The sequence below is a fragment of the Carassius carassius genome, chromosome 47, assembly GCF_963082965.1.
Source record: "Carassius carassius chromosome 47, fCarCar2.1, whole genome shotgun sequence".
NCBI classification, from domain to species: domain Eukaryota; kingdom Metazoa; phylum Chordata; class Actinopteri; order Cypriniformes; family Cyprinidae; genus Carassius; species Carassius carassius.
This window is the reverse complement of record NC_081801.1, coordinates 16,775,359-16,797,438: the sequence shown is the minus strand read 5'-3', so window position 1 is coordinate 16,797,438 and position 22,080 is coordinate 16,775,359. Positions and strand designations below refer to the sequence as shown.

At 40.1% G+C, this 22,080-nt stretch overlaps 1 protein-coding gene across 1 annotated transcript in view; it reads right to left on the bottom strand.

Annotated features, from left to right (window-relative positions):
* LOC132130318 (teneurin-2-like) overlaps window positions 1-22,080 on the bottom strand; it is a 199,820-nt gene that overhangs the window by 69,570 nt on the left and 108,170 nt on the right. Inside the window, exon 4 of the mRNA XM_059542002.1 lies at window positions 14,258-14,496. Coding sequence (XP_059397985.1) covers window positions 14,258-14,496 — 239 coding nt within the window. The remainder of the gene's footprint in view (window positions 1-14,257; window positions 14,497-22,080) is intronic.

The following is a 22,080-nucleotide window of genomic DNA, read 5'->3' as shown; positions in this document are numbered from 1 at the left end:
GAGCCTTTCAGTCAGCTGTGTGTCACTGAGAGGGAAGAGTTACAAGAAAGAATGTGAGGACAAAATAAATGTATAGCTTTTTATGTTTGTGGTTTAGAATATATTTAATTATCCCACAAAATAATTAAATATTCACTTGCGAGTCCAGTTAAACATTTTATGAGGAACAATCAAAGCTAAATTTTAAAGCTGAATTTTTTGCATCATTGCTCCAGCCACACACTGATTTTCTACAAAAAAAAAAATATTAATGTGGAAAAGAGCTGAGAATATTTTTTCAGTTTTTTTTTTGATAAATTGAAAGAACAGCAATGTTTGTTACATTTGTTACAGTTACATTTATTTGTTACATTTATATTATTTACATCCAGCTTTTGTATGGTATATTGTATATTATTAAAACTGCATAACGTTTCACTTGATTATACATTTAGTCAGGAATTATATTTGGAAAAAGTCTAACTAGTAAAATGATTAAACATTATGTGAAACCTAATACAAGTATATAAATAAATAAAAAAGACTTACTCATGTTTATGATCTCAGCTGAATAAAGCGCTTCATTCGTTTTTTCTGAGGAAATCTCAAATCCTGTAGGTAATCCTCATCACATCTTCTTGGGATGAATTATGTCTTATTCTTCTCATAGCGAAGCAAACAGTAAAATAAAAAACTTGAAGAACAGTCTCGCTGCTTTGTTTTCTGTTGTATGAGCGTATTGAAGCTGCGTGCTTCAGTGAAACATTAGAATCTGAATAGCGTTCAGTGCGTGGACGTGGTCACATTAGAGATAATGAAGGGAGACTGGACATTGCGTTGTTTTCATATGGATTACTTTATCACAGAATATTTGTTTTCGGAAGCACTTTAGTTTAAAAGTAGACATGTCAGGCTTTCTATAGATATATATCTTGTAGCCGCACTGGGTTGTACATTATAATTAACTCAAATGATATATAGGGAATTTTAATAATTAATCAGGAATATGATTAATATATATATATCTCATATGACAGTTACATTAAAATTATTGAAGATGAAAAATACAACCCGAATTCCGGAAAAGTTGGGACATTTTTTAAAATTTTAATAAAATGAAAACTAAAGGAATTTCAAATCACATGAGCCAATATTTTATTCACAATAGAACATAGATAACGTAGCAAATGTTTAAACTGAGAAATTTTACACTTTTATCCACTTAATTAGCTCATTTAAAATTTAATGCCTGCTACAGGTCTCAAAAAAGTTGGCACGGGGGCAACAAATGGCTAAAAAAGCAAGCAGTTTTGAAAAGATTCAGCTGGGAGAACATCTAGTGATTAATTAAGTTAATTGATATCAGGTCTGTAACATGATTAGCTATAAAAGCTTTGTCTTAGAGAAGCAGAGTCTCTCAGAAGTAAAGATGGGCAGAGGCTCTCCAATCTGTGAAAGACTGCATAAAAAAATTGTGGAAAACTTTAAAAACAATGTTCCTCAACGTCAAATTGCAAAGGCTTTGCAAATCTCATCATCTACAGTGCATAAAATCATCAAAACATTCAGAGAAACTGGAGAAATCTCTGTGCGTAAGGGACAAGGCCGGAGACCTTTATTGGATGCCCGTGGTCTTCGGGCTCTCAGACGACACTGCATCACTCATCGGCATGATTGTGTCAATGACATTACTAAATGGGCCCAGGAATACTTTCAGAAACCACTGTCGGTAAACACAATCCGCCGTGCCATCAGCAGATGCCAACTAAAGCTCTATCATGCAAAAAGGAAGCCATATGTGAACATGGTCCAGAAGCGCCGTCGTGTCCTGTGGGCCAAGGCTAATTTAAAATGGACTATTTCAAAGTGGAATAGTGTTTTATGGTCAGACGAGTCCAAATTTGACATTCTTGTTGGAAATCACGGACGCCGTGTCCTCTGGGCTAAAGAGGAGGGAGACCTTCCAGCATGTTATCAGCGTTCAGTTCAAAAGCCAGCATCTCTGATGGTATGGGGGTGCATAAGTGCATACGGTATGGGCAGCTTGCATGTTTTGGAAGGCTCTGTGAATGCTGAAAGGTATATAAAGGTTTTAGAGCAACATATGCTTCCCTCCAAACAATGTCTATTTCAGGGAAGGCCTTGTTTATTTCAGCAGGTTCAATGCAAAACCACATACTGCAGCTATAACAACAGCATGGCTTCGTCGTAGAAGAGTCCGGGTGCTAACCTGGCCTGCCTGCAGTCCAGATCTTTCACCTATAGAGAACATTTGGCGCATCATTAAACGAAAAATACGTCAAAGACGACCACGAACTCTTCAGCAGCTGGAAATCTATATAAGGCAAGAATGGGACCAAATTCCAACAGCAAAACTCCAGCAACTCATAGCCTCAATGCCCAGACGTCTTCAAACTGTTTTGAAAAGAAAAGGAGATGCTACACCATGGTAAACATGCCCCGTCCCAACTATTTTGAGACCTGTAGCAGAAATCAAAATTGAAATGAGCTCATTTTGTGCATAAAATTGTAAACTTTCTCAGTTTAAACATTTGCTATGTTATCTATGTTCTATTGTGAATAGAATATTGGCTCATGTGATTTGAAAGTCTTTTAGTTTTCATTTTATTAAAATTTAAAAAACGTCCCAACTTTTCCGGAATTCGGGTTGTAGGTCAATTGTATATATCAATAACTCATTACAGGGCACTGTAATTTACTCATTAATATGTCAATATTACATTCTTCATATCAATTATAGTGATATATCTTACTGTAAATTACCGCAAATCAAACAGTGGTTTGTCCAGCAAACGGCAGTAAGATTAACTTATCAACTTTCAATAAAGTTATCACTTCTTATAATTCAAGGAAAAATATTCTCTGGCCATGAAAACATTATCCTATCATTATGAAATTTCGGTGACTAAAAAGTAAAGAGCTTGTAGCTAAAGATCAGACATTTCATTTACTCTTAATGTGAGGCCTAGACAGAGGCAATCATGAATATATATTGGTTTTTAATAATTGAACTAATAATACATCAAACTACAAATCACACAGAGTAAATACACGTACGACAATACAGACAGTAACTTTGTACAAGACATAACGGAATCCAAATGAGGGAGAGAGAGAGAGAGAGAATGAGTTAGAGAGGATGAATGAGAGAATAGGCGTGATCACAGAATTACGCGCTCAGTTATGCAAACTCACAGACAGTAACTCTTGAAAGAAAAAGGCATGAGAACAGGCTGTTCTCTCAGCCGCCGTGCTGAGATCAGAAACGATAGAAGAGCGGACCAAGAGCGCGAAGAAGAGCAAGAGGAAGAAGAAGAAGAAGAAGACTTCCTGGGTCAGTTCTTATGGCTTGACTGGTTCACGCCTCTGTTTGCGTGAACAACCAATGAACGTCCACGATCTGAAGCGGGAAAAACGTTCCTTTGTCTCTGGGGAACCACCCACTCTAATAAATTATGGCTTATCAGATTTCAGCAGTGATATTCTAGCAAGTTCGTAATTCCAGATTAATACATTTTACACACCTTTCCTATAGGTGGATAGTTTGGTCACAACATGACGATTCCACAGACACCAAAAATGACATATATAACTGATAGAAACAAGACGTTACATTGATATGCAGAATTACACACATTTAAAGTTTGATTAACACACGATAAAATTGTAGATACTCCAATTTTTGATTATGGAAAACATCTACTGCACAAAAAGGCAATACTCAATACATTTAGAATACATTGAGAAAATAAAAGGGTACTATTCTCTTTCCTAAGAGTTAGCTTAACTGTCCTGTTTTCCCAGTGGGATCATAAAGTTTTATGAGCTGGTCAGGAGCAGGGTTACAGAATCATGACTCTTATTTGAGAACATTAAATTAGGAGAAGCATTTCCAATTTACAAGTCAGCAATTTATAATCCTCGCATAACAGGATTAACCATTCTATGCAACACACAAACCTATCAGAAAAAAAAAAATCTTATTAAGGACTTACATAAAGAGCGTAAAGAAAAGTTTGTGTGTGTGTTTAGGAATGTGGGTGTTTCGTTTCTCCTTTGAGGCTGCTCACGTGACTGTGGAACTGCTCACGTTTCTCGTCCAGAGTGTCGTAAATAATTTAAATCCAGCCAGGCTGGCACCAGGCCAAGCATTTAGTTTAGAGAGAGTTGGGTTTATATGCCTGAATTCAAAATCTACAAGCTTTGGGTTTGCATTGTTTTAGATTCAACAAACCGTGATTCATTAGTTCAGAACCAATGAATCGATGAACTGCATATCCGTTACAATCTCATGTCTCTTCGTTGAGTATTCACTGAGTTACAGTTCATTTTAATGACGCATTTCTAAATGAAGATCACAGACACCACACCTTGTTTGTTATCTTTATTTTATAAATGCACAAAGTTTTGTTGTTATTATGTCTGTAAACAAAAAAAGTAGACCCTTTACAGATTTGATTGATGTATTGCTCTTATTTGTACGATCAAAACTGAAAGTGTAATTTAAGTTCTTCTTGGGTTATCATGACAAAATGCCTCATAACGCGTATACGCCTGAATTGACTCCAGAGGGTTAAAGAGGAGTGGACCAACATTCCACAGGCCACAATCAACAACCTGATCAACTCTATGTGAAGGAGATGTGTTACACTGCGTGAGGCAAATGGTGGTCACACCAGATACTGAGTGACTTTCGGACCCCCCTGGACCAATATAGTAAAACTGCACATTTTAGAGTGGCCTTTTATTGTGGCCAGCCTAAGGCACATTTGTGCAATAATCATGTTGTTTAATCAGCATCTTGATATGCCACACCTGGGAAATGGATGGATTATCTCGACAAAAGAGAAGTGCTCACTAACACAGATTTGTAAATCACATCTCCGCTTTGTTTGTTATGAGATGATTCAAAAGGCTGCTGAACTGCACTGAACAAAAGCTCTGGAATTTTTAATAAATGCATGAATTCTGATCCATGTTCCTGATTGGCCAATGCATTCAAGAAATCAATAGATAAGTCTGTGATTGGCTACACTGCTCAAAACTGCAAAAACACATTATAAAAAGTAGCTTTTGACACTGTCCAGAGCACAAACAAAAATATGCACTGGATAGTTTGCCAGATCTTCATTTGAGGGGGCTTTTGCTTTCGTTAGAGGTTATTTAGCACCCCCATAGAACCAGGCTTGGGCTTGGCTTACCACTCCAAGCTGCAGTGGGACTGACAGTGGATTCCATGACTACAGGCTATATGTTCTCCTGTCTGCCCCATGCAGAATTTTGGTTGGTCCGTTGTAAAATAAAGTGTATTCAGCCTCATCTGAAGGCTGATTTACGCACAAAAAATATTAATAATTAATTTACATTCAGATACATTTTTGTGGATCAATTCAAAATCATTCGTTAAAGAATTGTGAATCGGCATTAGCCAATACTAGCCTCACCTGCATCATTTGCCAATGAACATTTACTATCACTCAAAAACACATCATGTTATGGAACAGAAATGCATTGTGAATATCATTCCATATTGTCCTTAATTGTTTCTAATCAAGCAGTTGAATCCCTGAGGGATTCAGGTCATCTAGACTGCGGCTCTCACTTAACTCTTCATTACGACTGATATTCATGAGCACAGAACGCAACTCACTCAGCTATCCACTGCGTCTAAGTTCACGTGGAGGCAGTGGGGGCAGAATCCTTGACTTAGCCTTTAGACATCTCTCCTTCTTTCATCTCCTTCTTTCATCATCTTTCACCAGTTAGTCCAGATTAGTCACAGTGGCCTTATGGCAGCCAGACGCAGACACCATGCCCGATGTTGAACCCCCACCTCCCCACTCCCTCCCACATCAGGACTGAAGCACCTGTCTCCTAGCAACCTGCATCCAGATCTCAGGCAAGGGATGCTGGCTCTGACACAAGAATGACAAGACAAACATTCACTGGAACAGCCATGCAAGAGCTTGACGATGTAATGATGCCACGGGTGAGCAGTGGACAAAGCACTGGAATGCTGGATTTTAATGGGAGCACACTTGGAATTCTGGGACTGGATGCTATGCTCAAAAGGGCATGATACTTCTATTATTAATGGAAATGTGTTTTGAAGCTAGTTTATTACTGCCACAGACACATGTTTTTACACCTGAGTTAGTTCTGGCTGCAGATAAAGTTTTAATAGTTGGTGATTTTAATATCCATGTTGATAATGAAAAATATGCATTGGGATCAGCATTTATAGACATTCTGAACTCTATTGGGGTTAGACAACACGTTTCAGGACCTACTCATTGTCGAAATCATACTCTAGATTTAATACTGTCACATGGAATTGATGTTGATAGTGTTGAAATTATGCAGCCAAGTGATGATATCTCAGATCATTATTTAGTTTTGTGCAAACTTCATATAGCCACATTTGTAAATTCTACTTCTTGTTACAAGTATGGAAGAACCATCACTTCTACCACAAAAGACTGTTTTTTAAGTTATCTTCCTGATGTATCCAAATTCCTTAGCATATCCAAAACCTCAGAACAACTTGATGATGTAACAGAAACTATGGACTCTCTCTTTTCTAGCACTTTAAATACAGTTAAAATGGTTATGGTTAAAATCATACTTATATGACCGCCATCAGTTCGTAGCAGTGAATGAAGATGTATCATATCGATCACAAGTGCATGTTACCCTTGGGAGATATCATCAGGAAACATGGTGTTAGTTTTCACTGTTATGCTGATGATACTCAGCTCTATATTTCTTCGCGGCCAGGTGAAACACACCAATTTGAAAAACTAATGAAATGCAGAGTCGCTATAAAAAACTGGATGCCGAGTAATTTCTTACTGCTAAATTCTGAAAAAACAGAGGTGTTAATTATAGGACCTAAAAACTCAGCTTGTAATAACCTAGAACACTGTCTAAGACTTGATGGTTGCTCTGTCAATTCTTCGTCATCAGTTAGGAACCTAGGTGTGCTATTTGATCGCAATCTTTCCTTAGAAAGCCACGTTTCTAGCATTTGTAAAACTGCATTTTTCCATCTCAAAAATATATCTAAATTACAGCCTATGCTCTCAATGTCAAATGCAGAAATGTTAACCCATGCATTTATGACCTCAAGGTTAGATTATTGTAATGCTTTATTGGGTGGTTGTTCTGCACGCTTAGTAAACAAACTACAGCTAGTCCAAAATGCAGCAGCAAGAGTTCTTACTAGAACCAGGAAGTATGACCATATTAGCACGGTCCTGTGAACACTGCACTGGCTCCCTATCAAACATCGTATAGATTTTAAAATATTGCTTATTACTTATAAAGCCCTGAATGGCTTAGCACCTCAGTATTTGAATGAGCTCCTTTTACATTATAATCCTCTACATCCGTTACATTCTCAAAACTCAGGCAATTTGATAATACCTAAAATATCAAAATCAACTGCGGGCGGCAGATCCTTTTCCTATTTGGCGCCTAAACTCTGGAATAACCTACCTAACATTGTTCGGGAGGCAGACACACTCTTGCAGTTGGCTTACACATAACATACTAATATGCTTTTAATATCCAAATCCGTTAAAGGATTTTTAGACTGCATTAATTAGGTAAACTGGAACTGGGAACACTTCCCATAACACCCTATGTACTTGCTACATCATTAGCATCTACGCTAATATTTGTCTGTTTCTTTCTTATTCCGAGGTCACCGTAGCCACCAGATCCAGTCTGTATCCAGATCAGAGGGTCACTGCAGTCACCCGGATCCAGTATGTATCCAGACCAGATGGTGGATCAGCACCTAGAAAGGACCTCTACTACCCTGAAAGACAGCGGAGACCAGGACAACTAGAGCCCCAGATACAGATCCCCTGTAAAGACCTTGTCTCAGAGGACCACCAGAACAAGACCACAGGAAACAGATGATTCTTCTGCACAATCTGACTTTGCTGCAGCCTGGAATTGAACTACTGGTTTCGTCTGGTCAGAGGAGAACTGGCCCCCCAACTGAGCCTGGTTTCTCCCAAGGTTTTTTTCTCCATTCTGTCACCGATGGAGTTCCGGTTCCTTGCCGCTGTCGCCTCTGGCTTGCTTAGTTGGGGTCACTTCATCTACAGCGATATCGTTGACTTGATTGCAAATAAATGCACAGACACTATTTAACTGAACAGAGATGACATCACTGAATTCAATGATGAACTGCCTTTAACTATCATTTTGCATTATTGACACACTGTTTTCCTAATGAATGTTGTTCAGTTGCTTTGACGCAATGTATTTTGTTTATAGCGCTATATAAATAAAGGTGACTTGACTTGACATGTGAAAAGAACAACTCTGCTGATTGCTAGTTGGTCAATATATGAGGGTTCATTATAAATAAAAGAAAAACGTATTTTTTAAATGTAGTTTCACATGGTTTGGAAAATCTTGTATGACATTTTGAGAAATATTTTAACCATCTAATAAAAAGGAAAAGTTTATTTTCAAAACATTTTAAGCTACACTACCGTTCAAAAGTTTAGGGTCTTTTTTTTTTAAATAAATAAAATTTCAGCAAGGATGAATTAAAATTGATCAAAAGTGACATTAAGGAAAATTATAATGTTACAAAAGACTTGTTTCAAATAAATTAATATATCATTATAAATATACTCCATCAAGTTCCATTGTGGTTTACCGTATGAACCAGAAGAACTGCAGCTTTCAGTCCGAGTGTGTGTTCAAAAATAAAGTGTTGTGTGGAAAGTTGTGGAAAATTTTCAAGAACATACTGCATGTGATTTAAGCAGTTGACAGTGTTGCTCAGTGGGTAGTTACAGCTCAGTGGACCAGCCACACATATGAATTAAGAGTCCAATTTTACCGTCTTGGAATAGTCGACAGAACACTTTACAGGCCACTTATTGTCAATTCTTCCACATGTAAAGTACATACATACAGAGAATCGAAATTGCATTACTCTCAGACCCCCGGTGCACACAGATAACATTAACATTAAAGCCTAAAAATCTAGATCAAAATATAAAATGTAGATACAATAAGGGAATGTTAAAAAAAGACATAATAAGATTAAAAATAAAGTAAAATAAAGCAGCGCAAGGCAAAAGGCAGATATAGTGCAAATCAATGAAGTGAACAACAGTGCAGATAAAATATTATTTAGTGCAAAAACAAAAGCTTATTAAGTCTGATTAAAGTGGCAAAGGGCTCAAGAGCAGTTATTTTATTTAACTGACTGATGAGGTAGTGGAATGATGTCAGTTCCATGGAGAATGAGGTAGTGAGCAGACCAATGATGCACAAAGTGACTGGTGCATGTCATCATATATTAGTGGGGGAGGCGGGGTCTGGGGGAGCGGGGGTTCATATTTCAGTGGTGCCTGGGGCAGAAGAGGGGAGGGGGGGCAAGTTCGGGAGTGAGTTCAGCTTCCTGACAGCCTGGTGGATGAAGCTGTCCTTCAGTCTGCTGGTCCTGGCCTGGAGACTCCGCAGTCTCCTCCCTGATGGCAGCAGACTGAAGAAGCTGTGTGATGGGTGGGTGGGATCACCTGCGATGCAGAGGGCTTTGCGGGTGAGACGGGTTCCATAAATGTCCTGGAGGGAGAGGAGAGAGACACCAATGATCTTCTCAGCTGCTCTCACTATGCGTTGCAGAGTCTTTCGGCAGGACGCGTTGCAGGCGCCATACCACACAGTGATGCAGCTCGACAGGATGCTCTCGATGGTGCCTCTGTAGAAGGTGTACATGATGGGGGGCTGGGCTCTGGCTCTCCTCAGTTTGTGGAGGAAGTAGAGACGCTGATTTGATTTCTTGGCCAGTGCTGCTGTGTTTTCAGTCCAGGAGAGGTCCTCTGTGATGTGCACACCCAGGAACTTGGTGCTGCTCACTCTCTCCACAGTCGCACCGTTGATGGTCAGAGGAACGTGCTGAGTGTGTGCTCTCCTGAAGTCTACAACAATCTCCTTCATCTTCTCCACGTTCAGAGAGAGATTGTTGTCACTGCACCACCCGGCCGGGTGGCTCACCTCACTCCTGTAGTTTGTCTCATCTTTGGTGCTAATGAGACCCACCACAGTTATGTCATCTGCAAACTTAATAAAAAGGTTGGAGTTGTGTGAAGGTGTGCAGTCATGGGTCAGCAGAGTGAAGATGAGGGGGCTCAGCACACATCCTTGAGGGGCCCCAGTGTTCAGTGTGATGGTGCTGGATGTGTTGCTGCCGACCCGTACTGCCTGAGGTCTTCCAGTCAGAAAGTCCAACAGCCAGTTGCACAGCGAAGTGTTGAGCCCCAGTTGGATCAGTTTGTAAATGAGCTGTTAAGGGATGATTGTGTTGAATGCTGAACTGAAGTCAATGAACAGCATTCTGACATATGAGTCCTTTTTGTCCAGATGTGTGAGTGCTGAGTGGAGGGTAGTGGAGATGGCATCATCGGTCGAGCGGTTGGACTGATATGCAAACTGGAAGAGGTCCAGGGAGGGGGGGGGCAGACTTGATGTGGTGCATGACTAGCCGTTCAAAGCACTTCATGAGGATGGGGGTAAGTGCAACGGGACGGTAGTCATTGAAGCAGGATGGAGATAGCTTCTTCTGAACTGGGATGATGGTGGTATAAAAACATGTGGGAACAACAGCCTGACTCAGTGAGATGTTGAAAATGTCTGTGAAGACATCAGTGAGTTCTGCTGCACAGTCTCTCAGTACACGCCCAGGGATGTTGTCAGGACCCGGAGCTTTGCTCCTGCTGAAGGATCTCCTCACGCTGTCTGGGGTCAGCGTTATCACCTGGTCGCCGGGAGGAGGTGGAGTCTTCTGTGCAGTGGTGCTGTTTTGTTGCTCAAAGCGAGCGAAGAAGGTGTTCAGCTCATTTAGCAGAGAGATGTTGTTGTCCGTGGGTGGGGCTTGTAGTCCGTAATGGTCTGTATCCCCTGCCACAGGTTCCTAGTGTCTCTGCTGTCGCTGAATTGATGAGCTATCCTCCTGGAGTGTTGTCTCTTAGCCTCTCTGATGCCGCAGGACAGGTTGGCCCTGGCTGTTCTCAGGCCCACCTCATCTCCAGCTCTGAAGGCAGCGTTCCGTGTCTTCAGAAGTCTGTAGACCTCCCCTGTCATCCACGGCTTCTGGTTGGCCCGGACAGTGATGGTTTTTGTGACCGTTACATCATCATACACTTGTTGATGTAGGCAGTGACAGTCTCCGAGTACTCCTGGAGGAGGTCAGTGGTGTTATTGAATGTGGCAGCCTGCTTAAACATGTCCCAGTCAGTAGTGTTGAAGCAGTCTTGAAGAACCTCTGATGATCCTTATGGCCACACTTTAATCTGTTTGTGAACTGGTCTGGCGACTTTAATGAGTGGTCTGTATGCAGGCATTAGCATGACAGTGATGTGGTCTGAGGCTCCGAGGTGTGGGAGGGGGAGGGCTTTATAAGCTCCTCTCTGTGTGGTGTAAACAAAGTCCAAAATGTTATTACCTCGTTTTGGAAAGTTAATGTGTTGGTGTATTTTTGGAAACACACTCTTTAAGTCAGCATGGTTGAAATCCCCAGCTATGATGAGAAAAGCATCGGGGTGTGCTGTCTGCTGCTCACTGATGTGCTGGTACAGTTCATTTAGTGCGTCGTTCCTGTTGCTGATAATGTTGAACGGGGGAATGTACACCGAAATGAGCAGTATAGCAGTATATTCCCTTGGCAGATAGAACGGCCGGCACTTAATAATCATAAACTCCACCAGGGGTGAGTAGTGTATGCTGATCAAAACAGTATTGCGGCACCACGCATCATTGATGTAAACACAATGCCCGCCGCCGCGGGTTTTTCCTCCCGCGACAAGAGCTCTGTCCGCTCGATAGCACGTCAGCTGGTTGAGCTGAATAGCGCTGTCTGGAAAGCTGTTGCTGAGCCATGTTTCCGTGAACACAAAAACACAACAGTCTCTTACAGTCCTCTGAGTTGAGCATAGTAATCGAATGTAGTCCAGTTTATTGTCCAACGAGCGTACGTTAGCCAGTACGATGGTGGGGATAGATGGCTTGTGTGGGTTAGTCATTAGCCTAGCCCGGATACCTCCGCGCTTCCCCCTCTTCTGCTTCCTCTCACATCGCTTGTGGCGCCTCCGCTGTGGGCGAGATGCAGTAGTAGGGGTCGGTGATGGCGAAGGCCTCCGTAGCAGACCGAGATCCCGTAGCTGTTCCGCGTGCATGGAGTTTAACTGTAAAAATGCAGTTCTGCTGACATCGAGCAGAAACTCGCGACTGTATGCGCGCTGACAGACAGGTAGGCGATGACGACGTACAAAAACACTGCGACTCACAAGACATAAAACACAAAAACACCGTTCTGTCGGGACAGAGAAAAGCCACTGCGTGTGGACGCGCCGCCATCTTAGTTACCTATAGATAAATAAGATAAATGCACTCTCATTTAAAATCTCACTCACATCAAAAGTACCTTGAGTGTACATTGAGAGTACTGTATGTGTGTGTGTGTATTTCACTAGTTCACGCTTACATATAATTAGCTGAGGTATGCGTATTTGGCGTGCTGTCCGGGGAAGGGCTTCGAGCTCGGGAATGGCCCGAACCTAGAGTACCCCCCCTTCCCCGTCTATCTATAAAGTGAACTCAACGTGAGAAGATGGGGTGGAGGAGGGATGCTGATAAACCATCAAAGGATAGAGGTAAATCAGCGATATTTATACAATGGGATTATGGTCCACCTGTGTTGATTAGGCTAAGTATCTGACGCGCTTCTCCCGAATCTTGTTAATAAAAACGTCATTTAATAATGTTGGACAGTACTGAGGCAAAACCTGGTTCTGCAATCAGCACAAAAATCCAAAAATAAGACAGAAGCCAAGTACACCAGCAAAATAAACAATGAAAAAAAATGAGATATTGAAATTGCAAATGGGCGGATTATTCAAGCAGAAAAAAACAGGCTGTTGTTTTCTTCACTGCTTTCTAAAGGTGCAACTCTCTCGCAGACTGGCAAGGACTCAAAGTGCTTGGTGACATTTACCGTCAACTGTGTTTCTGGAAGCGATCCAACTCTTATTGGACTCTACATGCAGTCTCTTACGCCTTCAGTGCCACCTTTTCTGACTATTCAAGTGCAACTCTCAGCCACGAAAATACACAAAAAACGTGTTTTTGTTTCATCTTTTTTCTTTTTTTATTTTATTCACTTGAGTATAGATCAGAACAACTGCTGATCAGTTACTAAGAACTGAACCTAAATCTTGAACCTAAATGTTGTTGTTATAAAACCAGAGGATCTTAAGATTTGAAACTAAGCAGTACTCCCTGCAGAGAGGTGCCTTGATAAGACAAAACCCTCCTTCACAAATACATCCGAATCACAGCTCATATCAAACGGCAGATGAATCACATGTTGCCATCTGAAGTAAACGTCCACATGCTGAGGCTCCTTCCTCCCCTCTGCGTGGGTATTTACTTTGCTGCAATTGTACCACAACAATAACACACATCAGTGGTTTATCAAAGACGCTTTGAAGCGCTTCGTTCTTTGTGATAAATGTCATTCTTCTGAGTGAGTCATCTAAGGGTCATTCTTTGAGCTTTAAAAGGCCATGGTGTGCTAGAGGACACTGAGCACGGCCCGGCAAACCCTCTGCTAACTACACTAACTCATGCTCATGACATTTAAGGAGTGTCCAATTAAATTAATTGATTTATCATGCTGTGGTTGCTGACTTATTGTTTAGACAGGAATAAATGATCCATCATGGATCCATGAATTCAGTTCAGGACCCAATTATGCATGACTGAATTGTAAAATGTGAATTAAACATCACAGTTTGCATCATGATAAATAGCTTAAAAAGTTACTTTCATGCTTATAAAAAGTTATATTTTTTATTTTTTCTTGAAGCATGAATTCTCAAGGACATCACAGTGCAAAGATTATGGACAAACATTTATGGTCGTGGTTCATTTAAGATTTATCTCATTTTTGATTTCACTGAAATGGGACAAGTAAATGAACAGGAGGTGGATGCACAGCTGTGTATGGTACAGAACATACTTTTTCTGCCACTGATCAAAACTGAATTAATCACTCAGCAAAACAAAATTGAGTTCCAGATTGCAACTTATTTTAATATCTACTAATGAAATAAAAACACCTCCTGAACAACTGGAGATTCTTTCTCTGTAGTGGATTCCAGCTGCATATTATTTGGGAAAAAAATAATCCATGGCATTAATGATGGTGGTGATTTGAAAAACATACTTATGACATAAGAGAGAAGGACGGCCAACAGCACAGCAGCTGCGATTGCAGACACAGCAGCGCATTTCCAGTTGCAGTACTTGGAGGGCTTCTTCAGCTTGAAGGAGCTCCTGGAGAATGTGTTTCTGGGTAAGAGCCGAGGTGGTGGGGAGTAGACAGTACCACTGGTCAAGGGATAGCCTGGTGAAGAGCTGCTGAACAGAGGAGTGCTCCCAGATGGCGTCTTGAAAAGAAAGTGCCTACAAGAAGAAAGAAAAAAAGATAACACAGCATTTGTCAGCACCTTTTTAACCAACAGAAGAACAATCTCTTTATCTTATCTCTAGACTAAATGTTCTGAAAATTGTCAATATGCCCACGGCTTTACTGGACTTTGATAAATCTAATAAAAATCTTCTTTAATGAGATGAATGAGTTAAAAAAAAAGCCATTTAAAGGTTATTTAATGGCTTACTCTGGGAAGTAGGCTATTTGTTTAATTCACATTTTCCAGAAGCTCGTGTTGTTCATTTTTGCTCTCATGCTGTAGTTTTTCTAAAAACCAGTTCAATTTGTACAATAATGGCTTTAAATTAGGCTCATTTAACACTGCTCTGATCATTTAAAAAGTATTAGGCATTAGACTACTACTTTGTGTACTAGCAGTGAAGACTGAATTCATCATACAGACAACTCAAATCGAATGGTCAGCAGAAAGAATTGATTTTTGTTGTTAAATCCCTGTGGTTGCTAAGACTCAGCAGGATACTGAATAACAGTTCTGAGCACCCTGGACCGCATCAAACCTTTATAATTTAAAAGATTATCACCATCAGACATAACATGAAAGGTCATGGTGATGATAAAGTGGTCAGCAAAGCAACAGTTTTTCTGTGACGTGGAGGGCAATGCTATTGCAAATAATGCCAGATCTGGTAATTCATCCGTAGTGCACGGGATCAAAGTTGGACTGAAATGGTGAAAGCGTGTTTGGGGAAGGGGGCAGACAGGAAGGGGATGAAAGCAGATGACAGTTGACCAGGAAGCTTTGATGAGCACTAGGTTTGGCTCAAACTGAGGTCCTATGTTAAACCAGCCTCAGATCTTTGTCCATGTGTCTTGTTCGGGACAGGCGGTCCACTCTGACTCCAACAGGCCTCTCTGTCGCTCCCCTGCTAGGCATCCAACTGCTCACTGCTGCCCACATCCAGAACAACCCATGAGCACTGGCATGCAGATCTGAACTGAACTTGCATGACAGTCTAGAATTACATCTGACATCATACTCAAGATCATGTTATTCTACAGTACTATTCAAAGTTTGGAGTCTATAAGTTTTTCAATTTTTTTAAAGTCTACTATGCTCATTAAGAGTGCATTATTTGATAACACATACTGAAGTATTATTTTAATTTAAATATTTTAATATGTTTTAAAGTGCAATTTATTTGTGTGATGCAAAGCTGTATTTTCAGCATCCATTACTCCATTCTACAGTGCCACATTATCCTTCAGAAATCATTCTAATATGCTAATTTGCTGCTCAAGTAACATTTATTATAACAATTTTGAAAACTTGTGCTGCTTAATATTATTGTAGAAACCTGTCAGGAACTAGGGCTGATTCAGATGCAGGTATAACTGAGGCTTTATAGTGGTGACACTTCAGCTGACAGTTTGTGCAAACGTAGACTTTCCAACCACCCGGACGGGTGGGAGACAATAACTGGCAGAAGCCGTGACTGCTGCAGCAGAGACAAAGCTGGCAAGCCAGCTCACTGATCCAAGCGAGAGGCAGAGTAATCTGGTACAGAGTCTGCAGAGACCCAGGGACGGTGGATGCTGAGAACCTTGAGTGCACAGAAGGGTGCAGGGAAAAAACTTGCAGCTACAAGCACTGGACCCTGAGTGGGACAAGACAGGTTAACACTACCAACCTATGGCAGTCAGAACAAATGTGATTTAGAAGTGTGAATGAGATTTATCAGCTACTGAAAAGATTTAGATTGAATAATTATTTAAATTTTCACCAGTTTCTCACAAAAATATATTGTATGGATTTAGAAAGTTGTAGATTATTGTACTTCAATAGCATTTTTTTCTTTTCTTTTTTTTTTTTTGAGCTTGTCAGGCCCTTTATAGTTTACACGTGGAAAAAAGCTGATTTTGAACTGCTCTTCTGAAGTTCTCCTGATCAGTTCCAGAGAAAAAGAAAGTCAAATGAATTTGGAAAGGCATGATGGTGAGAAAAAAATTATAGAATTTTTAGTTTGAATTGTTCTCTTTTCTGCATTTGGTTGCTCATTTCAGTTTTTTTAAGCTGGATGAGAGCAGTGAAGTGGGTAGAGAGAAAATCTCTCCCTATACCGCTGCTTTACTTTGTGAGTGTGGCCTCACACTAAACAGTGCAATCTTGCCGTGCAGTCACGGTCATCTGTGGACAAGCTCAAGGCAACTTATTTAAGCCTTTACGATTCATCTGAATCGTATTGAAATATTATACAAGTAAAAACCCTACAAATAAATAGTGCAGTTCAAAATCTATATTTAATGAGCAGATAATATCCAGAATAATGCTTTGAAGTCCAAATATATTTCATCATATGGCTTGATAGACGTGTTAGATAAATCAACTTAAGAGAAGCGTTAAAGCCAGACATCGGGGTCTATGTGAATAATCGACCCTCTAGGCCAAAATACATTAGACTGAAGAGAAATGTGTGAAAGAGAGACGGGATGGATAAATGGAGAAAGACCGAAAAGGAAGGAAAACTAAGCGGCCCATAAAAGCATTAGAATAGCAACATATTCATACTGTGACCCACACACACACACACACAGTGATTAACGAGCACACATACAAAGACAGACAGGACAGACCCTGTGACTATCAGGCATGCGACTCAAATCTGCATCATCTCTTACGGACACTAATTGCAAAATACATGCAGTAGCTAAATTAATTGGTATTCGGTCTTATTCTTTTTTACACATTGTTGTGCTTTTCACAAGAAGATTATATAGCATTTACAGTTTTTTCTGAATGCTTAAGCGCTAATCGTAATTCTTGTAGCACAATTTCTAAAACTATTAATACGTATAGCAAAACCACTCACTGAGTTTGCAAAACTAAAAGCACAAACACTGCTTCGCACTCAGTTTGCAATTTTGTAACACACACTTTGCAAAACTATAGGCACAATTCACTGCACAACATTCTTTTTGCAGAACTTTAAACACAACTCACTGCTTACACTCAATTACCAAATTTCCAACACACTCCTAGCAAAATTATACACATGTATGGCTATCATTAACACTATTTTGCCAACTGTCTGGCACACTTTCACATGTGAAAACTGTTTTAGATAATTAGTTCACTTTGCCATCAGCCTAAGCACTATAAATAAGCCACAGGTAAGCTGTCTGTGTGGAGTACAATGGAAGGAGCAGTAAGAGTGAGAAGAGGGAGAATCAGAGGAGGCCGAGGAGGCCGAGGGAGAGGACTAGGAGGTGAAGAAGTTGGAGGAAGAGGACGTGGACGTAAAGAAGCGAGAGGGTTAGAGGAAGTTAGAGGAAGAGGACAAGGAAGAGCAAGAAGAGGACGAGGAGGGGAAAGAGGAAGGGTAAAAAGAGTAAGAAATAGAATAACTGATGACATCAGAGCTACAATAGTGGACCATGTCATCAACCATGGGATGACCCTGAGGGAAGCTGGCCAACGGGTTCAGCCTAATTTGAGCCGCTACACTGCGGCAAGCATCATTAGGACATTTCGAAATGAGAATCGGTAAGTACTTTGTAGCACTGCCATACTCTAATGAGAAACACAACAGTATCATACATGCAAAAATACTGAAATTGTTACTTTACAGAATTGCTAGACGTCCAGATGTTGGGGGCAGAGGAAGAATGTTCATTCCAGAGCAAGAGACCCATATAGTGAACATGGTGATTGCCAATAATGCAATAAGACTGCGCGAAATACAGCAGTGCATAATTGATAAAGACACCATCTTTCAAAATATACACAGTGTAAGCATTTCTGTCATGCAAGTCATGTACTTGCGCGCAACAGAATAAGAATGAAGCAAATTTACAGAGTTCCTTTCGAGAGAAACCCAGAAGGTGTAAAGCAACTGTGATATGACTATGTGCAGGTAAGCTATAGAGTCATTGGTTCTGAATTTGGAAGTGCACACTGCAGTGCTGTGCATGGGCCTGATGTGTTGCATTTGTTTTGTCTTGTCCAGAGAGTGATGGAACTAAAAGCAAATGCCATGGGACATGAGCTACTTTTTGTAGATGAGGCCGGTTTTAACCTCAGTAAAAAACCAGGAGACGTGGCAGGAACATTACTGGACACCGTGCCATCATCAATGTCCCAGGACAACATGGTGGTAACATAACCATGTGTGCAGCTATAAGCCAAAATGGTGTTGTTCACCATCATGCAACCATAGGCCCATACAACACTGCACACATTATTGCATTCCTGAACACCTTACATGAAATGCTCACTGTTCAGAGACCAGAGCATACCCGATATGTCATCATATGGGACAATGTTAGTTTCCATAGGGCTGCTTTGGTCCGCAACTGGTTTACAGACCACCCATCCTTCATGGCACTCAACCTCCCTCCATACTCTCCATTCTTAAACTTCTTTGCCTGGTGCTTGGAAAGTGTACGACCGTCATCCTCATCAACAGGTAGCCCTTTTACAGGCAATGGAGGAGGCATGTGGAGATATTGACCAAGCATCATGTCAGGCCTGGATACGGCATTCAAGGAGATATTTTCCCCGGTGCCTTGGACTGGAGGATATCGCATGCGATGTGGACGAAATTTTGTGGTCGGACCCAGAAAGATGACATGATGTAGGCTGATTGTCTTTTTTTTTCTTCTTTTTTTGTGAAATTACTATTTTGTGTTCTGACTTTGTCTTGGTTTTGATGAGTGTGAATAAACACCAATACTTGAAGTTTGGATCCTTGTATGTTTACATGACACTATGACAAAAGTATGACCTCAAATTGACATCTGTACACAGAGAAAGCAAAAGCCAGATGTGTTTTGTATTTATACCATCAGTGTGTAGTTGGCACATTGGGTGCTTAGTAGATGATGGCTTGTGTTTACTATTTGATACGAAAACACCATTTTTACGAAGGTGTGAAGAGTTAATCTAGCTGTGTTCGCTTTTGCAAGAGAACTACAATGTTTTGATAATTGGGTGAAAGGTTTTCTTTTTTTGTGTGTAGAGTTTTGCATAAAAAAGCCAATAGTTACAAAAAATGTGCTTAAGCAATCAGAAAAAACTGTAAGAGACAGACAGACAGATGATGGATAGATGGATGGATGGATGAATAGATAGATAGGCTTTTTTCAACATCTACCATAAAAATCACAATAATTCCTCAAGATGATGTCCTTACATTTGTCTATCATTATTTATCACAGTTTAAGCCAGGATAGTCATTTCTAGAGCTTCTTCATCACAGTGAATTACAATTTTGAAAGGTCCCTCTTGTACATACGATGCTTCTAATCACTTTTAAGAAAATTCCCAATGTCAAGTTTTTGTACATTTGTATTTGTAAAAAAAAAAAAAAATAAATAACATGTTAGTGAATAAACAGCAGTGAGCCAATAAAGGAATGCCTGCCCTACTGGGACATCTCACCAAGCAACCAACCAGCACAAACAGAGCATGGCCGAGAAACACGGCAATAAGCAAAAATAAGGCAAAGCTGCAAAAAATCTCACTTTCACAGTAAACACCTTTTCTCTACTCCTGTGGGAGAGGAGGAAAGGTCCAGAGCAATTAACAAGCAAACATGAGCTTTAACAGAGAACACAAACACAAACATTTCTGAAGGTGAATTAGTATTCCACAAATATAGTATTCCAGTCCAAACTGTCCAAAACATTCAGCCTAATTGGGATTTCTGATTCGGTGACATAGTTTTTTTTGCAGGGTCAAGGTCCTTTGCTGTTTGCATGTAATGACCAAAATATATGGTCACTTTATAGATGCAAGTCTGCTGTTTATTTGCACAAACTCAAAATATGATAAATGTCTACAGGAAGCCCAGCCAACCACAAGTGGTTCTATGTTGAGGTCCTTTGAAAGAGCTTGCTAGAGACTCTCTCTCTCTCTCTCTCTCTCTCTCTCTCTCTCTCTCTCATTCAACACATCGATCTACTGCCATACTCAATATAAGATGCAGTGGGCAGCATTCAGAAACCTCAAACTGAGTTTGTTACACTCAGTACACTTTATTCATATCCGTCTCTAGCTAGTGAAGTGTCTAGATAAGAGCTATTCCTATCCACTTAAAAAGAAAAATGTTAAACAACACGTCTCCATTTTGTACCATTTGGGAATTGAAACATCCACACTTTGGCCACTGAGAGTGGGGAAAAACAGCAGTTAAAGTGAGTCTGAAAATGCATTTTGAATACACAACAATGTCACAAAACGATATAATGCTCAGCTCAGATGAAATGTAAACCCATATTTACAATATAATATATATGAAGAGTTCGGATGCAAAAGCCTGTAAGTGCCATCTGAAATTTTTATCTAAAATTTAGATTTTTATCAAGCTTCTATGCTTAGGTTGAGTAATTTTACTTTAATGGCAATGTGCAGGTCCTTTTCCAGGCTATTAAAGTGAAATAACTGAACATATATATAGGAGCCTGATAAAAATCCTAATTTTAGATGAAAATTTCAGATGGCACTTAGAGGCTTTTGCATCTGAACTCTTCATATAAATTTCAAAACTACATTTTTGATTAGTAATATGCATTGCTAAGAATTAATTTGGACAACTTCAAAGGTGATTTTCTCAGTATTTAGATTTTTTTTGTCTGATAAATATCAATGATACATCAATGGAAAGCTTATTTATTCACCTTTCAAATTATGTTTTAGAAAATGTACAGTACACTTTAGACTGATTTTGTGGTCCAGGGTCACATATATTAAAATAGATTATTAAAACAGTTATTTAAAATGTTAATAATATAATACATCAAAATATTCCTGTTTTTATTGCATTTTTTATTAAACAAATGCAGTTTTGGTGAGCATAGTATACTTCAGAAACATCAAAAAATCTTACAGGGACCAAACTTTTAAATAGGAGTATACATATTTTCTGCTACCATTGTAGTACTTTCAGCTTAACACATTTTACCATGTTTGATCCTTTCCACAGATCCCCTCTCCCACCACCACCACCAAAAGCTGTGCATAAAAGTCTGCAGATTCCACCTGGGCCATTTATATAGTAACCGAGAGACTGCTCTGCTCTCGGTTACTGAAGCCCTGCGACTACCAAGAGCAGCTTCAAAATCCTCAGTACTCATCTTACTGGAACTGTCTGCTGCTTTTGACACCGTTAATCACCAGATTCTCATGTCCACCCTCAGAAAGATGGGCATCTCTGGAACCGCACTCCTGTGGGTTAAGTCCTACCTCTCTGACAGATCCTTCAGTGTGTCTTGGAGGGGTGATGTTTCAAAGTCACACCACCTTGCTACTGGGGTTCCTCAAGGCTCAGTACTTGGACCACTTCTCTTCTCCATCTACATGACGTCAATAGGATCTGTCATTATGAATCATGGCTTTTCTTACCACTGCTATGCTGATGACACCCAACTCTACTTCTTATTCCAACCAGATGACCCGACGGTAGCTGCTCGCATTTCAGACTGTCTGAGTGACATTTCTAGCTGGATGAATGACCATCACCTTCAGCTTTACCTTATGAAGACAGAACTCCTGGTGATTCCAGCTAACCCATTGCTTCATCACAACTTCTCTATACAGC